The following is an 11,837-nucleotide window of genomic DNA, read 5'->3' on the forward strand; positions in this document are numbered from 1 at the left end:
GCTGTTTTCAATGGGTTTCCCTACTTCAGGCAAGGTACCACCTGCTTGTGGGAACATCACACAAATGGGACAGAAACACAGGGAGGACACAGGTTTGCAGCTGCCTTTTCATTTTTTTTAACCACCTTCTGTGCTTTCAACTACAAGAACCTTTTCCAAATAACCTGAAGATCACTGAGGTTGCACAGGAGATGAAACATAAACATGGTCACATACCCAGGCTGCGGAGACCAGCTACCACAGCACCAGAGTTGTTCTGCACTGAGCTCGCTGGCTCGGAGGGTAACCCATCCACAGAGCACATTTTCTTCTACCTAAAAATTCACCAGACTCCAAAGAAGTTAAAAATGGTATTTCAAAAATGACAGCAATCTATAAGACCTAGTAGGTGAGGTTTTACATACCTATATCAAATCAAGACAGCTCCTTACAACAGATAAGTTTTCTTCTAGTTTATCACCAGTAACATCTTCTGCTTCCCAAAGAGGTTACTCCACACTTTTGCAGAGACAGCCATTAATTCCCTGATATTCACTACGGACTTTTCTTTCTTAGGCCTTCACTCTGCACTGTACTTTTGAGGGATGAACTGTCATTACTATTCCTAAGGTATGTATTACAAAGGGTAGTTGCTTTTGATTCACAGCAGCAATACAACGCGTGCCTCACCATCCCTTTCACTCTCCCCTGCCCTTTGGCCCTTTCTGGAGAGGAAGCCAGTGAGTATGGAATGGGGGTGGTTTTCAGAAGCCTCCTTCCAAATTCAAGGCAGAAGGGGTATGTATAAATCAGCAACACTAGTATGAAAAGGATTTAAAGCAATGATGTTCCATATCTCAAGCTTTCCCATCTGGAGACAGCAATACACCTGCAGGTAACCATGGATGTCATCGGTTCACAGGTTGCCCCCTGCAGCAAAATGCAGATGCTTCCACCATCACCATGGTTATCCAGACCTATGAAACAATTTATAATGTCTTACAGCTGCTTTGCTGGCACTTTAGGATCTGAATCAATCACAAAACGTCAGAAATCAGAAGGAGTGGCGACATCAGGCTCTGGCCACCATTCAAGCTCTTGGACCACTTGGCAACGTCCGTTCCATCCTATTCAAACTAAACAGCATTTACTTTGAGGGTCTTATCTCTCCACCTTGGGCTCATTGAAGGTGTTTTCTTAAAGCATAAGCAAAATGTATTTTCAGTATAACCTCTCTCTCCACTGAGCAACGTTAAGCTATCACTGGTATTTTCCCAACACAAATCAGTGCAGGTTTGTCAAAATCAAGATGATATTTCTACTTTGCCTTTTGACATTTCTGAGTTTATTATGTTCAGACAGTACCTCAAAGAACTCCATTTTTCCTCTCTGGTAGGACTAATGACCACCAAAGGGGGGAAAGGAACACTATGCACTATTTAGTACAGCAGGCAGATGCTACTACCCTTCTACTTAACTCCAAACACAAGTACTAGAAATCAATGAGACCATTTGTGCTTCACCACCTGCAGAAGTAATGCCTTGAAATAGGTCCTCATGCTTTAATCAAAACTTCCTGATTTCACCTTTCCACGATGATGTTTGACACTGGAGAATATCTCACCTGAGAAGACAGTGGTACTTGACTTCATACCCCGTAGGACTGAGCACTCAGAGGCAGCTCACACTGTACAGCAACACACAGTGCATGTGGTTAAGAGATATCCCTGCTAGCTGCTCCTTGGGTTGGGCAAACCCATCCTCAATCCCAGAAAGACATGTCCATATCACCACCCTGGCCAGCTCCAATCCCCCTGGCTCCTCAGACCAGCTTTCCCAAGGACACATCCTTGTAAACGCTCCCTTGACATGCCATTTTTAACATGGACACTCAGGAAGGCCAACTTCTCCCTCTGCCCCAGCCCTCCTGAGCACCTACACAGGATGCCTGTAGGACACACAGAGGGTTGTGATCAGGGGGCCCAGTGTTAGTATCAGGTTTGGGATGGGAGAGCTGCTGTTGCTAAATGCTGCAATCTGCACAATGGTGCTGACATTTCTGCCATTTCTCTAAACACCCTCCAGCGGGCATCTGCAGAGGAAACCTTTAAAATTGATCCAGTTTAGCATAAAAACTGTTGGCTAAGCCTCCATCCGTCCCTCTGCTCCCCCACCCCTTGACACAGCTTACAGCAAAAGACTTTGCCTTCTCTTTCATATGGATTTTAACAGCAATTCAAGCCCATTGATCCAGGACTCTGAGTCTGTGTATTACAATACAAGATTATTCAGCTCTCTGACAATCAGTTTGTTTAATTTCATTTTATTCCAGAGTAAAATGGGACTGGAGGGAGCAGGAGCAAGAGGAAAAATGTGCCTAAATGCCCAGGAAAAGAGAAGAATGGCACTCCAAGTATAAAATACTTCCATTTGGTGCAGGCTGCTATACCACAATTACAGGTGTATTCATAGGCCTCGCTATACCTCATCTGTGCTGCCCAGCTTCATTCTCTGTCCCACAGACAGAGGGCTGGTGGATAGAGAGGAGAATAAACCAGCCTTATCAACACCTGAGCAAAGCTTGGCAGTGATCAGTGTGAGCTGATGCCATCTTCTAGTGCGGGTGAAGACCAGGCTTGAGAATTCATTATACTCACCATTTACACCAAATCACCTTTCTTTCTACGGAAGAAAACTACTTCTTTGCTTTATGACTTAGTCAATCCATTTATAATTTAAAAACATTTGCAACTAGGTTTGGAGATTTTTCCTGTTGGTTGGTTGAACTTCACTCCACTGTTTGCTTTAGGCCAGCTTCAATTAGGCCACCATTCCCAATCGCATCAGTAGGGGAGAGGTTTACATTTACAAGAGGAAGATTGTTAACAGCATAAGGTGGTTGAAAGGTAGCACATAATTGGTTTTACTCACCTAGAGGGAAGAGCAGCTTCTAAGAGAAACAACACCTAATTAAGGAGGTTTGCACTGGTTTACTTCTAACAATGTCCTCCTCTCCACTACCAGCTGTGTGGTGCCCATCACAACAGTGTCTGAGGTCTGGTTGGGCCACAAATCTTTTGCAGACATGCAGGAGACGAGAGTATCGGACCCCTTCATGGACAGACAGAAGGAAGAGTCTGATGAAATGCTAAACAATAAGAAACTAATTAATAGTCTGTATTTAACTAACCAAAAAAACCCCCAACAAACCCAAGCCTGGCCAGAGTCATGGACATTGCTGCTGTTTGCGTTCAGAATTCGACTCCTGATCTGTACTTTTGCCAGTGGCCAAGATTCAGGGTGCCAGGACCAGTTGAAAAGCACAACCAGTTTATTACACACTTGGCTGGCTGTGCACAGGCAAAGGCAGGTCAGAGAGTGGACAAGCAAGGTGACAACATGGGGCTGCACGGGGAAGGAGGTTTACCTGCACCGCAAAGATCCCTGGCAGATACTGCCCAAGGAGTAACCTGCTTCCACCAGCACACATTGATCATGAAGAGAAGGGCTGTGGTCAGCATGTACCCCCAGACACAGCCCCACAGAGCAAGGAACAAGATCTGTGTTAGCAGAAAGGTCTTCTAGGCTATTACTGATGCTACACAACCAAAGCACAAGAACAAATCCCGTTTCAGACTGCTCAGCAGTTTAAGCCAAGAGCCCCCAGACCTGTCCATGGCATTCCCAGGGTGATGGTACACCTTGCCAGCTCCTCCACATGCTTTCCGATACCATTAACATCCTCCACACACTACCCAGGCTGACCTGTCGCCAGCTGGCACCCATCCACCGCATCAGCTCTGCCAAACCTGGAAAGCACTCTACCTGAAGTAGTGAACCCCACACCCTGGGGGTATTTTTGGTACTGAGGCCTCTTTCACCTCATCATTTCCCAGTAATTTGGCTGGGAATGGGGTAGCAATACTGTGGAATGGCAAACATCACTTGCAGCCGTAGCTGGCACGCTGTCACAAGCGGGCATGCTCCCCGGCCATGCCTCCCACAACAACCTGGGCTTGCAGGCACCCCCTGCAGCACCCAGAAGTTGCCAGAGGGGCTCCTGAGGATGAGCAGGACCAGCGAGAAGGACAGATGCCCCCCTCACATCACGAGGAACAGCTCCTGAGCACTGGGGTGGCTCTGCTCTGCCTTACAAAGGGCAGCTTTTCTTCAACCATGAGAACAGAAGAACAAGTGAAAAAGGTATTACTGATCTCCAGCATGTGCATGGGTCTGGTTTACTCTGAATAATTTAAGTCAAGGTTCTTTCATCTCTCTCCTGCTCCAGAATTGCTACTGCTGCCAAGCACATGAATCAGACAGGCTTCCCAGGTGGCTGGAGGTGGGGTGCTTCCCATACAATAGAAGCTGAAAGGGAAATGCTAAAAGACAATTTAAAGAGACTCCTTAATCATCCTGGACTTCAAGTCTTTACCTCTCATCTTCTCCATGTGACACAGCTGAAGGATGCTCCCCCCAACTGAAAGGGACACAGGCAAAGGCTGCGGGAGAGCTGGGGGAGCTCTTGGCTGCTGCCAACCTAAGAGAAGTGGGAAATGAAGCCTGACATTGGAATCCATCCCCCTGTCCTCCCAGAGGTCTGTCAGGAGAGTCTCTCCCAACTCCCCATGGTGGGTGCACATGAGTCTGTGAAAGGCCTATTGACACCACCTACTAGTTGCTCCACATGGATGACAGCATGTATTTTATACAGCAAATCTATCACAGGGACATGGACACAAGGGAATGAAGCTGCTAGTGCCCCAGCAGCTTCAGCAGCACTCCCAAGAGCAAACAGGATGTGAGGAGAAGCCCAGAACCATTCCCAGTGGGCCTAGGCTCCCCTGGAAAAGGGCATCATCTGCAGCCCTCCCCCAAAAATGCTTCCTTGGGGGGCTGTACAGCCCCTGGCACACACAGACACAAAGAGTCTATCCCTGTGCCAAAACTGGAGGCTGCATTTGTGCAGCACGCGACTCTCCTCCTAAACCCAAGTGGTTCTTTCAAACTGTATCTTTCATAGAGAGCCACCAAAACTAATTGCTATTTGCTATAATGCTATAATGGGGCAATAGCTAATGTACATATATTTGGTTACAGCTTGGCAAACCCAGCTTAAAGATTAATTGTATATTAATTCTCTTCTATGTTTGTTTTGCAGAAACTAAAAATGTAATTCAAACAGAAAAGTAACAGCTTGCAGAGTCTAAGTTACTCTCAGTTGAAAGCAAAGCCCAAATTCCACTGCGGAGCTGATCTGGGCTGCTTGGTGGTGGTGCATTGCCGGTAAGGAAAGGAGGAGAGGGGAAAGAGAGGTTGGAAAGTGGGTTTTCCAGTTTATTTTAGGGAGAGGAGGTTGGCGTGGTGGATGAGAGAGAAAGGAGCTTCCTAGCCCAGTTACTCTGCCTGTTGCAATGCCCAGGACAGCTATGAAAATAAAAGAGATGGGCTTGGAGGAATATAAAACCCGAGTCAGAATCTGGCTGTGGGGACCTATGCATAGCATTAGCTGCTGGGAGAGATGAAGCTGCTGGGTTTGTAACACTATTAAAACAGGCTCTGCAAGAGCAGGACAGAAATAGCAGTGTGGGGAGCAGGGCTGTCATGGCAGGGTGAGGAGGACATGGGAGGTGGGAGAGGGCTCAGGGTCACCCCTCAGTGCTCTGCAGCTCCACCAAGGGCTGGTGGGAGGGTGCTGTGGTGCAGGGGCAGGGCACAGGGACTATTTGAGCCTTACACCAGAAAGGCCTCTGCAGAGACACGGGTGGTCTATCAGCATAACGTGAGGGGGATAAGCACCTGAAGCACAAAAATCATGTAACACTTCTGAACACCTTCAGGTCAGAAAACACTAGATGCCTTTTAGCTATGAGTTGGGAAGCTCTGGGAGCAGCGAGGTTGGGATGAGATTACGTTAGGGACTATGTGGCATATGTTGTTCATCTTTAATAGTAGGAACCAGACATCAAGCACCCAAGTGCTGTCCCGCACATCAATGGATGAAGGCAATGGAAACACCAACTACCATAATAGTGTCAGCACTCAGCTACTCACCACGGCCACACCATGGGCTTCCCATTCCACTACCTGCTTCCCAACACAAGTCTGGAAGATCCTATAAATCTGTGCCATTCCTCACCTTGGCAATCAATACTCCCTGGCCATTTTGAGACCAGTTTAAACCACTGGTGTTACTTTAAGCCACTGTCTCTGCAAAAGCAAAGGGAAATGGCAGAAGAAGCTGTCCTCCTGGAGGAGAGCTGTATCACACGTGCTTTCTGCAGTCAGGCTTTGCTCCTCTCCACCCTCTGAGTCTGGGATGCAGCTCACTTTGAACACGGCTCAGGTTCATCCAGCATAGTTGGCACCTGATCACAGCCAGTGTAAAACATGCTGTCCACGCCAGAAGCACGGCCTGCATGCCACTGGTTTCTTGTAATCCACCCAGCACAGCACTTGTGGTTAGCGCTACATAAGCAGGATGCCCTCAACAGCTTTACACAGCCAGTTGGAGGCGTCCTCTTTCCACCTGGATCTGTGTCGCGTGCACAGCCCTGCCCCTCATGCCACTGCTGACACACCATTCAACTCTTTATGCTTCATTTTCTAGTGGGGAAAGTCCTGGGAGGGCAATTACAAATACATAAATACATGTACTTGATTTCCAGGGCCAGAATTACCTGGAAATCGTTGCTTCTTGCCAGCCAAGGACAAAACACATGCTGGCGAGGCTCCCATGATGCAATTTGCTGCGGTACAAATGCTCCAAGGACAAATAATGGCTAAATCAAATGCTGGAGGACACACGTTACTCTCTGCCCTGCAAACATCCCTGCTCTGTAGGTTCAGACCCCATAACCTGCCTTTTGGAGCACTCCTGACAGGCACTACACATCCTGCTCTCTTTTTGCTGAGCTGGGACCTCACTGAAGCCTGTCACCTGGGAATAAAGATACCACTTTGCTACAGAAGAGGATGCAGAGCTGTGCTGCCTTCAGGAGCCATCCGTGTCATCACAGTGAGCTGCTGAGCAAACCGGACAAGGCAAGACCCTCCTGTGCCTGTGCTCCCCTTCCCAACACGTCCATTCAGACCGCAGGCTCTCTCTATGCTGTGTCTCTGCCACTGGAGCCTTCAGAAGGGTCTGCTCAGAGCCATTCTGCTCTAAAAGACTTAAAAAGAATTAAAAAGATTATTGTTTTTAACCAGAATGCCCGTGGCTGAGGGTGCTCCAGAGGCACCATAGAGGTAAATGAAAAAAGAATGTCTAAAGTGGTGGTAGATCATTTTTGAAGGCTGTTGATTGTGGTTAGGAATATGTTTCATAATCATCTGGAATAATGATTGCAGGGAACAGAACGTAACTTTAATCAAGTCTTCAAAAATAAATAATCTGAATTGGTTAAATAAAATCCAGGCATGAGGAGATAATTTACTGACTGTGAACTGCTAAAAGGCTGGGGATTAGTCAAAGGTAACTCCTGTTTCCCAAGTGTGTTTAACAGAACACGAGTGCTTGAAGAGTATTGTTTTCTGGTGTATTAATTGTGTATTTCATTGCAAAAAATTGACTGTGGAGATGTTATTAAGAAGTAAGAACTGTCCACAAGACAAACTGTCAGTGAAGCTAAACTAGGCTCCCACTTCTGAAACCAGTTGCTTGCAATATGAACCAGTCCATGAGCTGAGTTTTTAATCAAGATTTTTTTCCCTGAAATCCAAAGCAGGGCAATAAACGTCAGTTCAAGACATGCACCAGCTCAACCAGCTTCTCTGGTTCACAGAGCAAGTCCTAGCACAAAAGCCTGGCCCATGCAGTTAGTTGAAGGATGCCAATGGGTCAGGAAGCAGTGGGAGATGAAGCCTGACCTCTTCCCACTGTCACTGCTGACTTGCTGGCTGAGCCTGGACATGCGACTGGGACAAGGAGCTCTCGAGGCCTGTTATCCACCCAATTATTTGTCCTGCCCAGCTCCATCGTGCTCTTGCAAACAATAAATGCCTTTTCTCACTGCCAGTGGAGAGCCTGCCTTGGCCAGGACAGGGAGGTGCTACTCTGGCAGCAAAGTGCTGCTTTAACCTAAGCCTCATTTCATTACTAAAGCTGGCAGTGGTGGGACTCCAAAGAGAATTAACCCAGTGTACATTTTCTGTGGGGAGGTTGAGCCTCAGAAGCATAACAAAGAAAACCAGCTATCAGCCTCACAGGGAAGAACTTCTGCCTTATAGCTAACCTAAATCTACCATCCTTCAGCTTGAAGCCATCCCCTTGTCCTGCACGCATACAAGCTAGGACGAAAACACTGGTACGTGCAATCCCTTCTTACATAAATGAAGCTCCTCATGACCTCAAAGCCATGCAGCCACTTGCAGGCCTGGGGGTTTAAGTGGTTGAGCACTTCATTCAGGTGATAGGCAGCCCTTCTTAGTCTTAATCAGCACATAACCAGAGAGCTAACTCATAGACATAAAGCAAATCTACTTAGGGAATAAACATCTAAATAAACATGAGAGATGGGATGCTGATCTTTTAATGTTCCTCTGCAGGGTAAATAAAATTATGGTGGGCTTTTTCTTCCACTTCAATTCATTTAGAGTATTCATTTACTACGGCATGATAAAAAGGCTCAGCATGCCTAGCTCACTAGGGCTTCCCTCTGTCCTGGAGCAAGAGACTGCCCAGCTAAGCGGAGCACTAAGGAGAAGGCAGGCGGGCTCACAAAGCCACAGTACTCATCAGGTGGACATACAGGCAACCCAGGGGTGCCCCAGCTGCCTACCTGAGGCCGCTTAGGTGGAGGAAGAGGGCAGGTTTTGCAACAGAGCCTAAGGAAAAGTGGAGCAGGCTGGAGAAGCCTTATCTTGCATGACAAGTTCACCACATTTAAGTCCAAGACACACAAATAACTTTTCTTTTCATTTTCTCCCATCTGCCACCTTCATTTGCCCATTGAAACCATCTTTTAAATGATAAAACAAGTAGCACTGACTAACTAACGAGCGTCAAATCATCGGTGTAAATACGCCAGCATTTATTTGCTTCCCCAAGAACGTGTTCTCCTCTGGTTTTCTGGTTTAATGGCTACGATTTATCATATTAACTAGACTTCCAGTTTGCTGCGGTTTGTTTCCAGTTCTGCTTTTTGCTGAGGCATCTGTGAGAGGGCAGACACGGGTAAGAGAAGGAACAGAACTAATAAAAAAGTGACAGTAGCTGCCACCTTCATTTACTACACGTGCTCCTTCCTTCTTGCTCTCAGTTGCTGATTTTACTGCCCACTTTCCGCCAATATTTTACTCTGCTTATGACAGCTCTCCACAAGGAATGTTAATTCCCTCGTTTCCAAGTAATTTGTTTTCACTACATACCAGCGGGCAGAGTAAGAAGGAAGGAAAGTTGAAGCTGGAGAACTGAGAGGATGAATTCAAGCCATGGCCCACGATGGCTTCAGGAGGCATCTGAAACTCCAGCAATGCCTGACTGAGCGTGGGGCTCCTGCCCTCACAGGAAGTATCTATCTGCCGCCTGTCTAATGCGGTGGAAAACGCTAGTCCAGCTGCACCAAGGCTGTATCTATTTCAGAGCACAAACATATGTTTTCCCCACCTGTCACAACTGTGAAATGTATAGATAGCATTTACTTCCTAGGCATTCGTCGCTCAAATTAACAGGCAACCTGTTAGTCTGAGTGCAATTAGCACCCCAAACTTTACTCCAGACATATCTGGTAGCTGAATTTTGCTTGCAGGTCTTTTCGCAGCCTGGTGTAAACACAGGCTAATGTATAGAGTGGAAATCCTGTGAAATCCCTGACAAATTTAACATGAAGCAAAGCTTAACAGGCTGCTGAAGAATTGGATTTACCTTTGTTAGAACCCACAATGGAAAGTTCATGTTTTTACAAACTGAAATTGAGCACCAGCTTCACCCATGAACTGAGCAACTGAGTGTAACACAACCTGCTGGGCTGACTCCTGACACCCTCTTCCTGCTGCCGGCTTGCAACGTCGCTGCTCCCACTATGTGCCTGCTAGGAAAATGCCAGTTCCATACCGGAACACGTCTTGAAACATGACATGGGCATTCTTCAGAGGTATACACGAGTGATACCATACAATACGAGCAGTGCAAACCCCCATCTGTGTCACAGCTTGACTTCTGCTGGTGAGCATGATCAGCACAGACTGCAACAGGCTGCCTTCTCTACCATGGCCCTCATACCTACATATGAGTTTCTTCAATGTTACAGCCACATCATCTGCAGCATCCTCAGATGCCGACCTGAGTGCACTGGACCACTTCTCTACTGGGATATTTCTTCCAACATAACTAGTGTTCGAACGTCAAATAACGATGGGCTTAAATTCTTCCAATTCAGCATTCATTTTTCCCTCCTCCTGGTTGCCATGTTAACAGGGAACGTACAAACCACACTGAAATGTACCTTCACCAACCTGAAAGGACGATATTTACCTAGAATTTGATGTAAGGAGGGCTGAGAGAGTGCACAACCCAGGCTTCATGGTGGCAGGACAGCCTCCATCTATCACAGACCTCCCCTGGATACTGGAGATTCAATTAGGCTCAGAACATCAGTCTCTCACATGAAGAGGGTTTGATGTTCATTCAGCAATGACCTTTCTTCTCCCTTTTTTCTTAAAAGCTCCACAAATGTTACCCAGAGTTCTCCTCTTGCTTAGTCTATCAATCAGTCCATCTATAGCATTTTATTTGGATTAGCTTCTCCAAGTCTCCAGTGCTTATCTGCATGACTCTCTGACCTTCCTAAACCCTGCTGGCAACACAGAGACCTGCAAGGTGTCACCTTCCTGTGTAGTGACATGGCTTTCTCCCCTGAGTCCTGGATAAATCTAAACGACACATACTCAGAGTATCTATCACAGCAATGACACTGCTCATTCTCTGCACGTGTGTGACATTTTATTCCCCTCTTATATTGCAGTGGAGCTGGTAGGAAAGAGACCTGTCCTTCTCCAGCCCAGCACTTGTAGCTATCCTCCTAGACACAGAAGACAAAGGGAAGGAAAAAGGCAGGTTGCTTACCCTCAGGAAGGAGAGGTCTCGGTTGTGCTCGATGCTGGTGATTTCCAGGTTGCCCATCACGACCTCGCAGTTCTCATAGTACTTGCGCAGGGCCCGATACTGCTGCTCCAGGTCAGAGAGGGAGCTCAGCTTGTTCTCGGTGCCAGCACACACTGCAGGAAAGCACACAACAATCAGGATGAGTGTGGCACAGGAGCAGAGAAGGAAATGAAGTTTGTAGACAGGGATACAGGTAACAAAATCCTGTATTATTCAGAGGATTGGGTGCTGCAAAGAAACCCCTGCATTAAGGTACTTAAATATCAGAAAGGTACAAATATCCATGAGTATCTCAGCAATTTAAAGACATCAAGTGGGATGAAGTGCTGGTATTCACCACCAAATGTGGAAAGGCTGAAAATGCACAAGTGCAGGAAAATGCAAAACTAGCTAACCCCAGCACCTAAAGTGCCAAAGCCAGCCTTCAGCAAGGTCACTGCTAGTTCTGCCAGTGACAGAATCGGGCGCTGAACAAACATGCACCTATCACAGACTAGAAAATGTGTAAGCTGGAGAGATCCATGCATCCAAGGTGACCTGGGCAACCCAGGATTTTCCCTGTTCAGCTGATGCTCAGAATGGTCTGTTGGACAAGCCAAGAGCAACCTGACGAGAAGGCTTATACCCAACATAAGTTTTCCCATCACTTTCCTTAAGACCTCAGCTCTTTCCAGCTTTATGCAATTAAATAGGAGACAACAGCAAAACCCACATCATAGAATCACAGAGTGGTTGTGTTGGAAGGGACCTTAAA

General features: G+C 46.8%; 1 protein-coding gene across 1 annotated transcript in view; it reads right to left on the bottom strand.

The window, feature by feature from the left end:
- The window catches only part of LOC104407943 (receptor tyrosine-protein kinase erbB-4-like), a gene marked incomplete at both ends in the record, with an annotated part of 88,052 nt that extends 76,856 nt beyond the window's left edge, over window positions 1–11,196 (bottom strand). Inside the window, one exon of the mRNA XM_010017358.1 lies at window positions 11,045–11,196. Coding sequence (XP_010015660.1) covers window positions 11,045–11,196 — 152 coding nt within the window. The remainder of the gene's footprint in view (window positions 1–11,044) is intronic.
- Window positions 11,197–11,837: the final 641 nt, after the last annotated feature.

Source organism: Nestor notabilis, unplaced genomic scaffold (genome assembly GCF_000696875.1).
Source record: "Nestor notabilis isolate BGI_N333 unplaced genomic scaffold, ASM69687v1 scaffold12996, whole genome shotgun sequence".
NCBI lineage: Eukaryota > Metazoa > Chordata > Aves > Psittaciformes > Psittacidae > Nestor > Nestor notabilis.